Here is a 19516-nt window from a genome sequence, read left to right as displayed (position 1 = left end):
CCTACATGTCTATGCTTGGTATACACTGAATTAAGGGTGTGTTTGGAGTTGTAATTGTTCTGATGGCAAGAAACTGTTGGTTGGGAGATGCACTTTTGCAGCAACGTCATGTTAAGGAGAGGGGGCATTAAGGGCTTGTGCGCTCAGTCAACTTACCCTGTATTAAATGAACAATTGGTGCTGAATGAATTTACCACTCAGTCATTATCACTTGGGCTAATGTGGGAATTATAATGTAGCTGTGCAACCCATGTTTTATCTTAAATATTATACATGTGCACTATTGCCTAGCTGCAATCATTGATGGCCTACTGACAGTGACCGCAGGTTTAAACTCCACACCAATCCCCTTGAATTGCTTGGTCTACTCCTGTCAGCTCTAAAAGGGGTGTGGAATGACTGCAATTGAGCAGGGAATGTTCTTGATAAAAATGCATGGTGAACTGCTATCTAGAGGCCATTTGTAATTTATTTTGAATGCCTGAACCACCAATGGTTGCATTCCCTTGAGTCTTGCCTACAATATGATATTGGTATAGATCATGTGAGCTGACATCAAGCATTGAAAATGGCAGAGGAAAGTGGAGACCCACAAAGGGGCTAAATCCTTCTATTCTAAGCTGCTCCGATGGATTCAAATATTTTCCAATTAAATATGATGTAAGGAATACTTTAATCCAAATTTATTGTATTTTCTGTAACAAAGGCATCTGTCAACCATGTGTTGAAAGGGTATATTCTTTTGTGTTTAAATGTATACTGCTTCAGCCTTTGGCAAGCTACTTAGAAGGGGGCGGCAAGCAACTGGTAGCTTGAGAGCAACGTGTTGGAGACCCATGGTGTAGGACAACGACTTCATTGGCAACAGTATTTAACCAACAATATAAAATATTAAGAGCTCTTATTTCATTGAGTTAAATCCATCTTCTAGTGCTCATGGACTGATAGCCCTACTGGTAGGCAATATTACCCCGCGATCCAGCCTTTATTTGTCCGAATCGGCCACGCCCCCGGCTATTATCCGAGGCCCGGCTTCAAATAGAATCCCGGACAATGTCTTATTTATAATTTTGACTTGATCGCTATAGGAATCCTGTACTGAGATTTACTCTTCTGAACAGTCCTCTGCTGGTACCGCCGCATGTCACCCTGTACATAGAAGTGACGTGCACGGTGTGCATGGGAGTCTGATTGCATCCTCCCAGATTGGTCTGTCTCTCTTGCTTTTATGCCAAATCATATGTTTGAACCAGGTGGCAGTGCCTTAAATCAACTTGGAGGGGTGGTCAAATCTGGAATTTAGACCCCCCACCCTTGGGGCTTGTTAAGTAGGGAAAATGAGATGATTACCAGAGAGGACATGCAGGTTTTCCCTTGAGTTACTGAAACTATGGTTTATTAAACTCCATTTGATATGAAATGTATCTCATTCGATTCCTTGATTTTACCAGATCACCTCCATACCAAACAGATTATCCTTATGTTTTATTATGATTTAGTTGTCACGAAAAGTCCACCATTAACCCAGGGGAGAAGTTTAGGGTGTCATGACAGAGATGTATTTGAGAGTTTTCGTGACAACCGTATTATGTAATAAATATGTGTTGTGCCTCTCATGCAGTGGCGGCTGCTGGTCTTTCAAAGAGGGGAAGCTCATTGTTGGCCTATATCATAAAAGTTGTCAATTTATTTATACGTAAACTCTGCCCGAGGAATCTGCTCCATGAGATTATCAAGGATGGCCATGTACAGATTTCTGTAGCGCTCCTGGGGATCCTGGAATTGGGAGAGACGGCGCTTTCTCATGGGCTCATCTCGTGGGTCAGATGTGAGACCTGCTGCTTTGGCATAAACAGCCTGGAAAGCCCCCTCTGACCTCTTCTCTTTGACAAAAGCAAGAAGTGACTCAATTCTTTTCTTGCAGTACAGAAAGTCCATGGCCCTCTGCTGGACAATATCAAAGACCACATCAGTCTCAGAGAAGATTTGTTCATATGTGTACAAAATGAACACAAACTCAAAATCCTCCAGTTTCATTACAAAACCTTTGGCACAATCCAATGTGTCATTATCCATTGTCTTATCTGCAAGGATGTTGTCAAAAGTCTGCAGGAGGCCATCATAGTTGTTTGCCACAGTGCTCACAATCCGTGATGTGAAATTCCATCGAGTAGGAGCGTTTCTGGGCAACCTTGAACAGCCTGCAGACTGAAGAAAATTTTCCTCTTTGTGGATTTGGAGAAAAATGTGGCAAACCCAGAGAGTGATGCAAAAAGTATTCTGCACTCAGATAAGCATTTAGCCCCTTGTGACAGCACTAGATTAAGTCTGTGTGCATAGCAATGCATAAACATTGCACTGGCGGCAATTGCCTTTACTTTGGCCTGCAGACCATTAAGGGCTGAAGCCATGACAGCAGCGCCATCGTATGTCGTATAAATCTTCAAAAACAGACTGAGCATCTCGACCCTCAGAAACATCAAAAAACCAATAAAGCGCTCCTGAATTTTACCTGCACTATCAACATAGCGAACAATGATAGAGAGTTGGGCACGGCAAGCAATATCAGTTGTTTCATCCACCTGCCATCCAAAAAAGGGAGCAGCCTGAATTTCATCTCTGATCTCATCAGAAACAGTGGCAGCAAGAGCAGAGATCAAGTCATTTTGAATAGAATGAGACATACCAGAAAACACAGCTGATGATTGGAATTGTGTGGCCAGGACAGAGTCATACTTAGATAATGTTTCTGTGAACTCCCTGTAATTCCCCTTGTTGGATGATTCACTACTCTCATCATGCCCCCTAAATGATAGTTCCTGCCAACCAAGCAAGGATGTCACATCAATAAGGCGGTTTAGGAAGGCCCTGTTTTGTTTGACTGTCTCATTATGTTTTGCCACTTGCGAGCACCTTCATTAATTGCATGTCCAACCCTGACCCTGCCCAGGCAACTTAACCTTGCACATGCACTCACATGTTCATTGCTCTTTTCATGCCTTTTATATGCCCGGTCAAAGTTAGACAGATCCCCAAAACCCACTTTTGACCAGACAACAAGACATCCCTGAGATGGTTTCATCAAGAGGCATGGCCAACAGTACACTTTCTTTGTCACAGCACTTCCAGTTAGCCAGCTAACTTTGTTATACCAGGAGAGCTGAAAAGACCTGTTACTTTTCCCTACTTTTTGCACCAAGTCAATCTTAGGTGTTGATCTGCCCTGCTGTTTAATTAATTCTAAGTTTCTCCTTGTATGGAAGACTCTCAAATGGCTTTGCCAAAAGCCATTTGATAGTCTTTGTGCAGCTCAGTCTCAGTCTTTGATAGTCTTTGTGCAGCTCAGCCCCTAACAATAGGGAACTCTTCCCCGAAACAGTTTCTCATGATGGAAATTACAGTTCAGGAACAAAGAAAGCGTCCGTGGTGGAGAATCTCTCCACTATGGAGGTGGATGTAAAGATGGTGCGTCAACGGCGGCTCGGTGTACAGAATAAGGGGGCAAGCCGTGAGACCGTATCTTCTCTAATTTCCCGATACCCACGTTCCGTCACACGCTCTGAGGAACATCTTGAGGAGCGCTGGAATCTGTGGAATAGCATCTTCAAAAACAACAGTGAGATCATAAACATTCTGGATTCCTTGGAGTCCTTTTTCCACTCCAGTGACAACAGCAATCTGGAGAAAAACATTTCCTTTCTGGTCTCTCTGGACCTTAACTCCAAGGACCTACACTGTTTGCTGACCAAAGCACCACACACTTTCTCCAACAGTGTGGAGTTAAACAGGAAGATGATTGAGCTCCTGCATGGCATATGCATCCGCTTAGGTGGAGCTCAGCCAGAAGAGTTTGTCAAGCATGTAATCTCTAAGAACTTGTACATCCTGATACGTAGTATAAAACACATTCAGACAAACATTGCTTTCTTACAGGAGACACTGGAGCTGAGTGATGAAAGGTTTCTGAGCCTATTGCAGGGACATGCTGCTGAGATATTGGGCCTCTCTAATGAGTACCTCAAGAGGAACTTCAGAAATGCTGAGAAAAATCTTGTATCACTTGGCTGCCACATGAAATGAAAAAAAAAGAAATGAAAGTGACGTTAAAAAACTGATCGGCAACTATTCTACAGTTCTCGTTGCCTCTCCAGACAATTTGAAGATTAAACTAAACTGTTTGGTTGAAGGGGGGTACCTATCACACAGATAATAGAGAGGCCAAAGTTATTGGGGTTTAGTTTTCAGAACATCAAGAGACGCATAGCTGACCTTCATCAGATTGACTATTACTTCAAAAAGAATGGAATCAGTATTTTGGACTTAAGTCAAAAACGATTTGAAGCAAAGATAGAGCGCCTCTGTACTTTTGTGTGAATTATGTGAATATTGTGCCTTTATCAAATGAAAATAAACTGCACTATAGTCAGACCATTATGATATTTGCATTCATGATGTGACATGAACTTTTAGATCACATATGGATTCAAGCTTCTTTCTCAAATACATAATATTATATATACTATATTAAAAGTTTAATTGTAAAAACACGTTTTCACAATCTACAACACAAAGTGTGCAAAAAGTGAAGGTGTCTGAGTACTTTCTGAAGCCACTGTATTTGCAAGACAACCTTGAGACAGCTCATACAGTGCACAGTCAAGTTTGTGGTTCTATGTAAAATACAGTACTATGTACAATTTATAACAGGCTTCAATATAAGAGTTTAATGTGGAAGATTTAGCCTCATTCTGGCAGTATATCTGTGGAGAACAAGGTTATCTAAATAATGCAATCACACCTAATCACCACCTAATTATTGATGAGGCAGCACTGTTCTTGGATGGTGGGGAAACATGGGATGGTAGCCTATCCATAGTATGGATACAGGAACACATTAGCACAAGTAGACAATACCACAAGAGACTCTTGTAACAAACCTTCAACAATTAACCATGACCAAAGAGTTACATATTACAAGTTGTCTTTAAAAAAATCATGGTCTCATTTGATCACTTCACCTACATTCAATCATAATGTAAATGACCAAATGAGACCAAAATTGCATGTTTTGGTCAGATATAGCTTCTGACCAAAACACTAATTATGAAAAAATATATTCTTCACTCGTCTGACCGACATGTCAACCACCCGAAATACAGCTCTAATTTACAGGATTATTGATGGGCATATAATTCTAGTTGGTTTACTTCTACAATCTATAATGCAAACGACGAACTAAAAAATGCTAAAGCAACTGCAATATAAATAGAATTTCATTCTCGTTCAAAATTCAGCTGAAAAATTAACCTTAAACTGGGGTACCCGTTTGATCTACCGTGTGTTCAGTTTGCACGTGTTAAGCGCTATGCCCTCTCCGTCAACGGTAATTGCAGTGTGAAGCTGGCGACAGTAGCAAAGGCGTGTGTTAATTAGTGTGTATAACCATGGCGAATTGTGGTGGGTTTGGGATATTTTAGGGCTGTTTCAATACCAGAGGTCCAGGGGCACTGGTTAAGATCAGTGGTATAATTCCTTAAAGTATCAGGCAATTTTGGCTAACAATCTAGTTGTTTCTACCAGAGAATTTGCTGTTAGTGGACTTAGCTTGGCTGTCCAGCTAGATAATGATCAAAAGCATACCTCAAAAAAAATGGTTCCATAACAACAAAAATCTATGTTCTGCAATGGCAATCTCAGGCATATGACCTCAATTCAATCGAAAAACATGTAGACTGAATTGAAGAGTTTGACCAGTTGATAAGCCCAAGCCCAAGTGCTATGTTTGTGCATCACCAGTCAAGGGTGCCAATAATCCTGGAGCCCATTATACTGTACACCGTACTTAATATGTTGGCTCTGTAATTCAGCTCATTGGATTAGAAATTAAACTATATAACATCAATATGATGCAGGCTGTCACCTTATTGCTGCTTATGGCTGTCATTTACATACATATGGGTGATCCATGTAGGGGTGGAATTCCTTAGTCCCCCCATTTTAGGGGACCAAACATAATTGGACAGTTGACTTCTCAGCTGTTTCTTATTAGTCAGTTGTATTCAATCACTTCCTTGTTGCAGGTATTAGAAAGCTTTCAGCATCTAGTCTTGATTCTCAGATTTTGGTTGCCTTTGAAGACTGGCATTTGTCAATATGAGGAGCAGAGTTGTGCCAATGACAGTCAAGGAAGCCATTATGAGGCTGAGAAATAAGAAATAAAAATGAATTTTAAAAAAACAGTCAGAGACATACATACCTTAGGTCAAACAATAGGTTAATAAAAAATGTTCCTTGAATGAATTAAATGATATAGAGTACCAATGTCCTGACGTCAAAGACACGCCCCCTGGCCCATAAAAACATGTTCCCATTCAAAAAGTACTAATTTATCAAAAGAGGCCGAAAATACAAGCCCGCCTCCAAATCGCCTACAATTTCCATGCTTTGAAATTACCTAACGACTACATATCCCACTACAATATGCCCGGCGCCATTTTCTCTGTAGTATATCTTTGACGTCACGTGCGTCTGCTGCGTCTCTACTACTATGGTCTCTACCTATGGTCTCTACAGCCAATGGGAGAGGATCCACCCCTGGGGCCTGCATCCCCAGCATGCATTGCGGTCACGAAAAATACCGAGTCCGACCAACCACTCGTCCCACGTCAATTGAAAGGCGTGACCGGAGGCAAATTCAAAGTAAAGTACCGCCTATTGTACAGGGTTGGTCTACTTGTTACTGTAGGATAGTTAGGCTATATCTGTAACATATTTGTAACGGGGTAGAACTAGGATAGCGTTATGTTCTGTATATTTATACCACGGAAGACAGAGCTATTTGTAGACTATATAGGAGCCTGATAGACTAGCAGTTATACATGCAACGTTACCACAGCCCGCATAGCCAGACCCATCTCCACACTTCGTTGCTGGAGACTCAGATACCCAGCACATATATATAGGCCAGCAGCCGTTTATTTGATCTTTATTTTAACTTTTTATTCTTATTATCCTGGCTTGTTTAGATTCTTATTCTTCATACCCGTTTCATTCTCATCGCTGTTGCTGCTACAACACATGAAAGGGATGAATAAAGCTCAATACACCAAAACACCCCACAGGAGAACAAGGCAGATAATCACAAGTTCCCGTTAATTTCATAATGTACATTTGTGTTATATTTATAATGGCAAGAGACTTATCTATCAGACACATATTTTAATAACAATAATAATAATAACAATACCACAAACACCCCACTATAAACTTTAAACAAACTTTATTCTTCACACATTTTTGTGCTTTTTGTTGTGGTACGATGGGTGGACCCAATGAGGCAGTACAGGAGGCAGGCAGAATCTTTAGCCCGAGGGTGTGTGTCTATACTATGTGTGTGCTTTGCGGTTCTGAGACTAGATTATGTGTTGTATATAATAAAACGATTTTTATAAAGATAAAATAAACGGCTGCTGGCCTATATATATGTGCTGGGTATCTGAGTCTCCAGCAACGAAGTGTGGAGATCGGTCTGGCTATGCGGGCTGTGGTAACGTTGCATGTATAACTTAACTGCTAGTCTATCAGGCTCCTATAGGCTACAAATAGCTCTGTCTTCCGTGGTATAAATATACAGAACATAACGCTATCCTAGTTCTACCCCGTTACAAATATGTTACAGATATAGCCTAACTATCCTACAGTAACAAGTAGACCAACCATGTACAATAGGCGGTACTTTACTTTGAATTTGCCTCCGGTCACGCCTTTCAATTGACGTGGGACGAGTGGTTGGTCGGACTCGGTATTTTTCGTGACCGCAATGCATGCTGGGGATGCAGGCCCCAGGGGTGGATCTAGCCTCTCCCACAGCCAATCTGAGCATTGTGGACAGTGATCTCCTGGCAGATGATGCAGTTTTTTAATGCTTCATACGGGTACGCCGGAGAATAAATTCAAAACACAGACTGTATCAAATATAACTAAATATCATAAACGATACAGAGCCACCTCTTTGAAAGAATGCCCCGTCTCTTTTATTCAGTGATTTAAAAAAGGTTAATGTGATTTTTGAATGGGAAAATGTCTTTATGACCAAGGGTTTTGATGTCAGACTTAGGAACGTAATACTGGTTTTAGCATAGCTACTTTTATTTTGAAATTTTTACAGTCCTTTGCTACTGTAGCCCACTTCACGCCGCAATTGTCGTCGACGGAGAGTGCTTAACACGTGCAAACTGAACACACGGGAGATCAAACAGGTACCCCAGTTTAAGGCTCATTTTCAGCTGAAATTTGAATGCGAATGCAATTCTGTTTATATTGCATGTGCTTTAGATACTGACCGTAATTTTCTAGAGCGTCATTTGCATTATAGATTGTAGAGGTAAACCAACTCGAATTAACCTGTCAAATTATATGCCTGTCAATAATCCTGTAAATTAGATCTGTATTTCGGCCATCTTATTTTCAGTCAGATGAATGGAGAATATATATTTTTACATTAGACATTGTGTCTATCGTGTACATTAGACATTGCTTCACATAGTAAGCTAACGTTAGCTAGTGTAACGTTAGTAGCATAGCAGCGTGGCCTATAGTACAAGAAGATCAGAAATTAGGCAATGTATGTTAGTTTTTGAGCTAGCTAGCTAACTTTCTTGAGGCCACGGCAAATTTAAGCCGTCTTTAGTCATGTGGGTAAAATTTGATTTTAAAAGCCACAAAAACAATTGTCCACAACACGTTATGTAAGGTTAAACTTCTATTTGAATCACAAAATTCATGTTTATTTTCGGTAGCCATCTTTACACAGCAAATTTTCCTATTAAACGTTCGTGGCCAACGGTTTGTGTTAAACCCAATATTTAGGCATATTTATCTTCGTTAAATTGGTCAAATGTGCCAGGGACACCGTTTCTCATTATGTACAGTAAAAGTAACTATCTAGTAAGTATAAGTTATGTAACAGTGTATGGCTTATTTTAAATGTTCATGAAATTAAATAGCTTTCTCAACTAGGCTCTTTTCCTAACGTGCAATGTGTCATGTGACGATGGCAGTTTCTCCTGCTTTTACATAAATGGCTGCCGCTGTAACGTTAATTGTTCATCTGTATGGATTGCATATCTGATCAATGTAATGCATTTAGTTGCGATGAGAATGTTCAAACCATTCCTCAAATTCATGGACATGCATACTTAATAAGAAAGAAAAGCTGCCCCCCAACTTAAGCCTGTGCTGCGCATGCCTGCGCTGTGAGCTCTCCATGAAAGTGAAAATAGAAATATCAGAGTTTTGTTGGCAAAATTAAACCTCCCCGAAGATATTTTGAAACGAGATTAACTATCATTAACTAGGTTTCTTTGGAAAATCAGACTTTGAAGTGGTCAGACTGCGCTATCTCATTCTTCTATTGTGGCGAACCAATCGAATACGACACCGCTTTCTGTATCCCATGTAGACACGACCCACTTACAGGTCACTAGGCACCACCCCGTAGGGCAATGTTCCCTTTGATATCGAAGGCGCAGTATTTATTTAAAAAATGAATTGCAGTCATTTTCCTGCAGTATAAAGCAATGTCAATCGTTTTCATGAAGTATCAAATTTTGCTGTTAAATGTAATTTTGTTACCCACTTTTGTTGTACCAGTATACTGTGCAACCTTTGAGTAGTAACATGCAGCAACTATTTGTAAAAATAACAGTGTAAACTTGCCTTCTGTTTCAGAAACCATGACTGAGGATTGTGGCACCAATGGGGCTGTTAAAAACACAGAAATAACTGATAATGAGAAAGGCACAGCTGCAGTCAAGGCAAAGTATGTTCATATATTTACACTGGAAAGTTCGTTTTCATGTTTTGTTAATTTTGCTTCTTGAAATAACATTTTGTGTTCATAGATATCTCACAACTAAGGAGAAATTTCATGAGATGGTGGACTCTGGAGGGCAGAGCTCTGATGATGTGGGACAGTCTGAAGACAGTATAGAGCCAGTCCAAAAGAAGATCAAACTGGAGGATGTGGCACACAGAGAAGACAGACCCGCCAGAAAGAAAGAAAGGGGGCAGTTCAAGTCCAGGCCTCATATGAAACCGCAGATGTACAATGAGAATAAACTTTGTCCCTCAATAGTGCAGGTACTACAGTGTTAGGATTCGTTATGAGAATTTGAAGAACAAATAAATAAAAGAAAGATAATGTTGTCCTTGTTACAATGTTCGATGTGGCAACTGTAGCAGGTCCCTGGTGTGAGTAACCAGAACTACTAGGGCATGTAAAATTCAGGTATTATCAGTGCTATGTTTGTTATGAGAAGGAATTAGTGTCTGGATACGGAAATCTGGCAGAGTAGATGTGCACGTGTATGTTTTTGTGCTTCGTAATGTCATTAAAATGAATTGCAGAACATAAATGAGTATATAGATGTAATTTAAACACTCTTCTTTGTTTTCCTTTTATGCACCAAGGAGCGCGAGACCAAATGCTTCTATGGAGACAGATGTAAATTTCTCCATAACATTTCTGAGTATATGGAATTGAAGCCTGCAGATATCGGGGAACGCTGTTACTTGTTTGACAGTTTTGGGAAGTGTCGCTATGGTGTGGCATGCAGGTATGCCAAAGCGCATACTAGCGAGGATTTTCAGAACTTAGTAAATGACGATTTGTGGAGTGTTAATAAGGACAAAGCGATGGTGAAAAACAACTTGGACAAAGAACTTCAGAGGCAGCTACGCAAGAGGCAGGTCTGTTTCAAAGCCTCGGAGGAGTACCTGAGGACGCTCTCCAAAGCCAGCAATCAAGGCAGAGCCACAAAAGCAGCCACTGAGAACAAGTTACAACAGCCATGCTGCGCAGCAGAGAGCACCCAGTCAGAGCCCCTCTCAGAGGCAGAGAAGACGGGAGTGGAAGAGGGCATTGCTGGAAAGGAAACCTCTTCTGTAACGCCCTCGCTTCCAAATTCTTCTGGAGAGCCACAGCAACATTTGGTGGAGGCGGAGCCTGTTAAGACGATCGGCGCTTTGACTGATATCGACATTGTAAAACTTCGCTCTTGTGAAAAGAAGCAAGTAAGTTTTGTAGCTTTATACAAGTAAGGGGAGTGAACTCCAGCTACACAGTTTTGTTTCGGTTCAGTACACATGAGCACAAGGCAGGGATACATACTCAATCACTCAGGCCAGAGGCCTCTTCTTGCATATACATTACATTATTACATTATTGGCAATTGGCAGACCCCCTTATCCAGAGCGACATACAGTTGATTAAACTAAGCAGGAGACAATCCTCCCCTGGAGCAATGCAGGGTTAAGGGCCTTGCTCAAAGGCCCAACGGCTGTGTGGATCTTATGGTGGCTACAGTGGGATTAGAACCACCAACTTTGCATGTCCCAGTCATTTACCTTAACCACTACACTACAGGCTGCATGAATTCATCTGGTTTGGACCTTTATGCGGGGTGAAGAAACCTTGCAAAACGCATCCCCTGCTCAACCACTAAACTTTGCTGTGCAAAATAGGTCTGCATATTGTGTCGCCTGTTCCTGCAGCAGCATTTTGAAAAGCCTCTACAGGAAACTCGAGATTGAGCGGATGTGGTTGAGCATTTTGTTGATTGTGTCCATGGTTCGTTTAACCCATTCTACAGATGCTAAATCTGGCCAATTCTCACCTATTTATGTATTGTTCTATTCAAGGGTGTGAGCACAACAGAGACTTGGAAAATTGCTTGAATGAAGCAAGGCGCATGTACCATTTTAGTTTAGTTTCAATAATTTGGATATGAAGTGCCAGAAATACAAAAAAATCTAGATTAAAATGCAAAAGTTCTCCTTTAGTTTAGAAGTCGCTGGGGTGAGGGATGTCTAGCCTCCTCTGCTTGCCCTGACCTGGATTTAATGATTAGATGCACCGGTTAGCCATTTGTTAATCAGCTCACCTGCTGACAGTTCCCTTATCAAGCTCGACAGTTTGACTTTTGACTAGATGAGTTTCTGTGGAACATGAATGATTTTTCTCTGAAAGATGACAACCTCATGAGAGACTTTTTTCCGAATGGGTGGTGCTGATATATGTGGTAAATTATAATTAAAATTAAAAAGTTAAGATTTTCAGCATATTTTAACTATTCTGAGATAATACTGTAAGTCAAGATAATTTTGGCCAGGATAGTTTTCATATTGTCCCACCTCTACTGTGGACTCAGTTGCTCTTTGGTCTTATGCCTTTCTAGCAGTCATACTTAAAGCTGCAGGCAGTAACTTCTCAATGTTGTGAAAACATTTAAAAAATCAGGACACTTCCTAGTCCTGCCCACAGAACTCGCTCCCACCCCTACCCCTCTGTTTATCCACACACCTTGCTAATTTGTCCAAAATTACACTGGTCTTGGATTGATAATTTGGGAGATGAAGTTTGCACTCATTAGCCTGATTCCATGACTTTCACTTACCCTATCTCCATTACTGTTGGTCTATCTATATCTGTTATGTTTCCCCCCCAGAATAAAAGGTAATAGATTTATGAGTGATTATAATTATAATCTGATTTGTGTAAAACAAAAATGCAGAAAATATGCATTTAAAAGAAAGTAAGTGTAAGTGTTTACATAGAATGTACTCTCCTGTTATGTGGATTTTCAAAATTTTACACCACCCCTTTTAAACCAAGTAAAATTTCAATTGGAATCGGATAATTATTTCTGATTTAAGTGGTTACGTGAAGCATTTTTATTCCGATTGGGCTGTTAAACAGATTAAATATGGAATAAAAGGCTCCATGTAAATGGGGCTACTGTCAACGCCATCTGTAGAAAAGTCAGTCTTGAATATTCCCAGGTGAAGACTGGGTGGAAACTCCCCTCAAGGAGAGTTTGATCCTTTTACCTGGCAATTTGGCATTCAGGAGCATAGCTCTGAGCTACACATTTGTGGGTTATTGCTGTTTTTTGTTATCCAAAACCGTGTGATGCTAATTCAGATGAGTAATGATATCTCAGCTGAGAGATTGTGTTGACATTTTGTTCAAATGTAATTAAAATTTTAAAATGTATTATTATTATTTTTGCAAATCAGATTTTAAGATTACAATCACTCATAATTATGTCAACTGTCATTTTGGGGTGAACATATTTGTGCTGGTGAAGACTTATAAAGTGATGCAAGAACCATATCTCTATGACCTGCAGTAACAGATACGGCAAGTCAAAGTCATAGAGTCATGGTAATTGGTGCAAACTTTGTTTGCCCATGTCTCCCAGATTAACAGATTAGTCCGAGACGAGTGTAATTTCGGTTCAAGTGGTTTCTTAAGGCCAAATCTCACTGAAATGTGATTGTGCAGTCAAAAGTGTGTTGTTGACCTGGAATGACCCGCAAGCAGTGTTACAGACTGGCAAAGCTGGAGTAAAAATGTCCAAGAGTCTTCCCTGATGGTTTGCAATCGCAAACATTGGCAAAATATTTATTTACTCATGTAAATTGTGAAGGTTTCAATCCTCCCATATAACCCAATGCTATCTGACACTGCATAGATCCATGTATTTTTGTTGCTACAATGAGTACTTGTATGAAGGTCACATTATTTGAATTGTATAATGCTGCCGAGGTATGTAATTTAAGCAAATTTTGTCCTATTTACCTTTTAATTGCATAAAATTCCACGTTTAACTGTTGAAATATTTGTTTTAAAGGTGGACTTCAAAGATAAATTGTACCTTGCACCCTTAACAACCGTAAGTACTTTAAACTTCTTCCTCTGGATTTGATTGAGATTTTTGGTATTTGTTTTAATCTTATGGTGATCTGCCTGTGCCTCTAGTGTGGAAACTTGCCTTTCCGTCGCATATGCAAACGCTTTGGAGCGGACATCACCTGTGGGGAAATGGCCATGTGCACCAATCTGCTGCAGGGCCAATCTTCAGAATGGGCCTTGCTGAAAAGGCATGAAAGTGAGGACTTCTTCGGTGTCCAGGTCAGAACACCATGAATTCCACTGCTTTCAGTTAATGAATGCAAATCTCTCTCTCATACAGTATACAGTGGGCTCCAGAATTATTGGCACCCTTGATAACAATGAAAGAAGAAAGGCTGCATATAATAAACAACACAGAATCAGAAAACATATGCAATAATGGAAGGAGTCAGGATGGGGCAAATCACAGCACTAAATAAATCTTTCCCCAAAAATTTTTTACACCTAAAAAATGATGTGATTGTGTTTCAGCTTGAAGGTTGCTTTCCAGACACCATGACAAGGTGTGCAGAACTGCTCAACAAAAACATTGAAGTAGACTTTGTGGATATCAACTCTGGCTGTCCCATTGACCTTGTTTACAAAAAGGTATGAATATCATGCATATTTGTCTCAAACCCCTTTCCATTTTACAGTTCTTTACTGTTTTGGTTTTGGGAATGCAAAATGAAACTAAATATTTTTTTAACAAGGGTGGTGGTTGTGGACTGATGTCTCGCACAAGAAAATTTGAACAGATAATCAAAGGAATGAACTCGGTGAGTAAAACTGATTTTCTAATGATTTCTGTGCCAAAATGTTTGTTAAATGTAAATTGTTTAAATTGTAAAATCACTTGTTCATAAAGGTTCTGTCTTTCCACAGGTGCTGGATGTCCCTCTGACCGTCAAAATCCGAACTGGTGTTCAAGACAAAGTCAATATTGCACACAAACTCATCCCAGAGATGAAGAATTGGGGTGTGTCCCTGATTACAGTAAGTCCATGTCTTATTTAGTGTATTGCAGCCTGTGGTGTATTTGTTTTGGGTGAAAACATTGTCTTTCTGCAGCTTCATGGGAGATCTCGAGAGCAGCGCTACACAAAGTTAGCCGATTGGGACTACATTGACACCTGCTCTAAACTGGCCAGTCCTGTCCCACTCTTTGGTAAATATAGAAACCGCTGCTTGCTGATTGTGTCATTAAAAAAGTTTCATACATATGCAAGGTAGAATCACAAACAAGCTCAGTGAAAAAATAATGTCCCATCCCAACAGGAAATGGGGATATTCTGTCTTACGAGGATGCAATGAAAGCCAGGGAATCAGGAGTGTCTGGAATCATGTTAGCAAGGTAATGTTTTTGGTTAGCTTGCCATAAATAGGAACTACTTTTCTTCTCATTTCCCTATTGAATGCACAAAGTGCAGCACTTTGAATCTGATGTATAATTTAGCATCATCACTGTCCCGTAACATTCAGCACGTTTTCTCTTCCCCCATCCAGAGGTGCTCTGATTAAGCCATGGATTTTCACTGAAATAAAAGAACAGAGGCATTGGGACATATCCTCTGGTGAACGCTTGGACATCCTTAAGGATTTCACACACTTTGGCTTGGAGCACTGGGGCTCTGATACCCAGGGCATAGAGAAAACAAGACTGTTCATGCTGGAATGGCTGTCTTTCATGTGCAGGTAAGGGTGTCAATGCAGGTATAACCTGCAGTGCAGTACAAACCAGCAGACTTTGTTGTAGGAAATGTATAACAGTGCATGTAGGAGAGTAATAAATGTAATATTACATATTTGGCAAAGAATGTTTGAACGGGGTTCCAATGCAGTATGGAAAAGTATGGAATTTGATTTTGGTTATTTTCCAGATCTCGATAAACATGGAAACAGAAAAGAGAATATGTACAGATATTTGTGTTTCTAGACTATTGCCTGTATTATGTTTTCTCAAATTTACAGTGGTGTGTTTTTTGATGGTGTTTGGGGCAGCCATAGTAGCCAAAATGGAAGAATACATTTTGTAAACTTAATTCACTCAGGAAACATGGTTTCCATTATGTAGCTCAAATAGACACATAGACACCACCCATACCCGTACATGGGCATCAAAATAACTGCAGATGTACATTAGGCTATATGACAGTGAGTTGCATGGGAGCTTTTGAACAGCTAATCCTGCAGACACTCAACATACAGTTAGCCTGAATGCTTGGTTCACTGATTCCTTCGACTTCTTCCACTTCCAGATATATCCCAGTTGGCCTGCTAGAGCGGGTTCCACAGAAAATTAATGAGCGACCCCCTTATTATATTGGGAGGGATTATCTGGAGTCTCTGATGGCAAGCCAGCATGTTGGTGACTGGATCAGAATCAGGTGAGACTTTGTTTGGTGCTAAGAACATTCCTAAAGATTAAAATGCGTTTCAGGATGCACGTATTGTCCGTTTCATTAGAATATACACTCAATGACGGATTTATTAGGTACACCTGTACACCAGCTTGTTAATGCAAATGTATCATCCGCCAATCATGTTGCAGCAAATGCATAAGTGTGCAGACTTTGTCAAGAGGTTCAGATGTTGTTCAGACCAGACATCAGAATTGGGCAGAGATGTGATCTAAGTGACTTTTCCGAACTGTGCCATTGCCAACTGGCTGGTAGCTGCTTAGGGTGATTCACACTTAGTGATTGTGTCGCCCAGGTTGTGAGAGAGCATATAAAATGGCTTCCTCTGATTCCACTCGGTGGGAACTTAGCTGTTGTCTCAGCTCCATGAACATGGGTTCAGTTTCTGAGAGTTAGGGTGGGAATTGGCTGTGATCTACTTCAGTTTGGGTGCCAAATTTATATTAAAAACAACAAATATCTTTTTCAAGATTATATTTTGTTATAAATGTGGATCTTGGATAATAGTACATAATAGGGATTCATTTAGTTAATTTATTCCTATTATCCAAGATCCACATTTATAATGAAATATAATCTTGAAAAAAATATTTGAAGATCAAGTAGCCGACCAGATAATTTAATTTGTGGATACACTATAATGCTTTTCTTTATTTTGTCTCCCACTCTGTAATTGTAAGTAATTTATCCCTTTTTTTTCTTACACAGTGAAATGCTGCTGGGACCAGTGCCTCATAATTTTGTTTTTCTGCCAAAACACAAAGCCAATGCATACAAATGAATAGTTAAACAAAATGTAATGCTGCTGAACTTTCTTTAAAATGTATTGCATTTCTGTACTGATGGATTAATTTTCATTGAAATTTCAGGAAAATAAAGTCTTTAGCAGGGCTTGTAGAAATAGCCAAACTGGTAACTTACTCAGAATGATTTTAATGATTCAGTGTTTGACCATTTCAATTAAGTTGGTTTGCAAAATATGTTGTTTGTTTATTTTAGCTGCAATAAAGCCACAAACATTTTTCTTTTTTTTGCCTTTTTCTTCGTAGTGATAACTTAATTACTGTAAACACCTATCTTTTTACATTTATATATGTCAGTAACAAATTCTCAATTCATTGACTTAAAACATAATTCATCTTTTCCAGCTTATACACTTTTTTTTAAAAACAGTTTTGGAGTGTAGCACTTCATTAGTTTAGTTTATTTTTATAATTTTTGTTTCAATAAAGTCAGTATTGTAAATGGTACGAGTGTCTTGCTTCATTTAAGCTATTTTTCAAGCCTCTGCTCATCTCAAAGTAGAACACTTCAAACATGGTTGAGGGTTACCAGATTGGGAATCTGCATCAAGGGATTCATTTAGTTAATTTATTCCTAAATTATGAAGTGCAACTAATTAAATGTTGGTGAAAATGAAAAAATGAGTTCTCCTTCATTTTGCAATGCAATCCTGAGAGTAACACTGATAAGAGATATATATGTACATCTCCTGAATCATCTTCATGCAAAACCAATGGTAAGATTTTGCATTTATTCCATATTTAGTCACAAATATTGATGGTAGGAAGGTGTACTATGGTTACATAACAATTCTTGTTTATTTTGTTTTTCAATGAGTGGCATTTTAAGGTGCTATATTGGAATACAAGTTATTATGCCTTGAATTTGGGCTGTGAAATAATCTGGAAGGGAGAAGATAGCCCACATTTTTTACTTAGTCCCTTCATTTTCACACTTGGTTTTTAACCATCCCATATTTACATTTTTTTCATTAAATTAATGCAATAGTAATGTGAAAATAAAAATGTTTTGTGTTTAGTCAGCTTCTGCTTACATACAGTACATATACTTGATGTATATGGACATTTCATTAGTCCATATGTATTGCCATATTTTTATTTGTATTGTGTATATTATATATTTCTATATACAGTACTTTATTCTTACATTCACTCTATAATTATGTTCTTATGTCTTTGTGGAATTCCACATGATTTCATGCCATGTTTTGTTTTCGCATGACGTGGAAATACTTATTCACAACAGATCACATGCGAAAATTTCCAGTTCAGGTCTATTAATTTAGCTGAAATATTATATTGGGTTCTTTTTGCTCGTTGTATACATGTGGACAAATGCATTGCACTGCTGTCAATTGTCCATTTGTTACATTTGCTTAATTCTTGACTGAAAGTAGTATCAGTGTGTTCCTGGATGACTTCTTTCCTCATACATTTTTAACAGGCACCAGAGTATCTTAATTATTTAAATGGGTGTCTTTTGCACCAATGAAGGTGAAAAGTAATTTTAATTTGCTGTTTCTAATTTGTTTGACCTAGTTTGACTTGAAATAGGGAAGTTCCAACAGAAATAATATTTCTTGGATGAACCTGTATATCCATGGAGAGCTGTGGAGTCACTACCTTTATCGACTAAAGGCATTACTTTTCAGCTTTTCAGTTACTGTGAAAAATAAAAACGAGGTTTTGTTTTTCAATCTACAATTTATATATAATGTGAAGTATCGCGTCAATGGGAGAACACTACTCGGATAACCTGACATTTTTGCCCGTCATTTGCAATCATTTTGCTCAACAAGATTTTCCTCAAAGAATAAAGCTCACAATTTTGGCTTGACAGGTAGGAATTGTGCCAAAAGCATAAAAATGATGTCAAAACTTAACCAGGGCATCGGCAAATAAATGTAATGTTTTATTTTTTGTAGTTAGGCTCTTGTTTTGCATTAATGAGAAGCCCTAAAAGGTATTTTCTATCAAATATATTTTCTATAAAACAATTAGTTCCATTAATAAACAAATCCATCTTAATGAACATGTTTCATACCTTCAGTATGTTCACCCTTACCTGTAGACCACAGTCCTTTAGTTACTGCAGCTGACATAATACCCCTTCAACATGAATTATTCATAGTCAAAGTTTTCAGATGTCCTGGACATCTGATGCAGGTGCCGCACAGGAGAACAGGACAAGCTGATTCTGCACTGGATTCTATAAGTAAGCAAGCATGTCAAAAAGGCAATGGGTAGAATTCAAGATATGCCAGACTATAAGCTGCTCAACTCCAGTAACCAGAAGTCACAGGCCTGCTTCTCCTGCCGGTATGTAAAATATCCATGCAGCTTTCGGCCTGCATCAGGTCATTTCAGCTCTGCTTTCTCCGTGAAATATGTTAACATTTCTTTATTAGCATTTTTTCTTTGTCATAAAACAGGAAAGCATTTCCAAAAATTCCATATTAATTTAGTTTTTACACTTTTTATTCTAGTAGTAGTGAATTATCTTAGTTTTTTTAATGAAGTTATTTCACATAGTAATAGATATGTGACACTGGGTTTGA

At 39.1% G+C, this 19516-nt stretch overlaps 2 protein-coding genes across 3 annotated transcripts; both read left to right on the top strand.

Moving 5' to 3' along the window:
• Positions 1-3090: 3090 nt before the first annotated feature.
• Positions 3091-4374, top strand: LOC133137688 (transcription termination factor 1, mitochondrial). Its single transcript, XM_061256026.1, is given in 4 exon segments — positions 3091-3100; positions 3380-4089; positions 4091-4190; positions 4193-4374. Coding segments are annotated over 4 exon segments (1002 nt in total).
• A 3620-nt stretch (positions 4375-7994) lies between these two features.
• On the top strand, positions 7995-17400 carry dus3l (dihydrouridine synthase 3-like (S. cerevisiae)). 2 transcript variants are annotated; one of them, XM_061254673.1, is made up of 14 exons: positions 7995-8258; positions 9730-9820; positions 9903-10140; positions 10471-11073; positions 13695-13736; positions 13823-13975; positions 14228-14344; positions 14449-14514; positions 14621-14731; positions 14807-14903; positions 15014-15089; positions 15242-15430; positions 15994-16122; positions 16864-17400. In XM_061254673.1, the coding sequence occupies exons 2-14, from the start codon at positions 9735-9737 to the stop codon at positions 16934-16936; spliced, it is 1980 nt and encodes a 659-aa protein (XP_061110657.1). In that variant the 5' UTR covers positions 7995-8258; positions 9730-9734; the 3' UTR covers positions 16937-17400. The 2 variants fall into 2 exon arrangements, with proteins under 2 accessions (XP_061110657.1, XP_061110658.1); XM_061254674.1 differs by lacking the exon at positions 7995-8258 and adding an exon at positions 8262-8383.
• The last annotated feature ends 2116 nt before the right edge of the window (positions 17401-19516 follow it).

This window comes from Conger conger, chromosome 9, assembly GCF_963514075.1.
Source record: "Conger conger chromosome 9, fConCon1.1, whole genome shotgun sequence".
NCBI lineage: Eukaryota > Metazoa > Chordata > Actinopteri > Anguilliformes > Congridae > Conger > Conger conger.
Note: the sequence above shows the minus strand (reverse complement) of the source record. Positions and strands in the feature narration are given on the sequence as shown.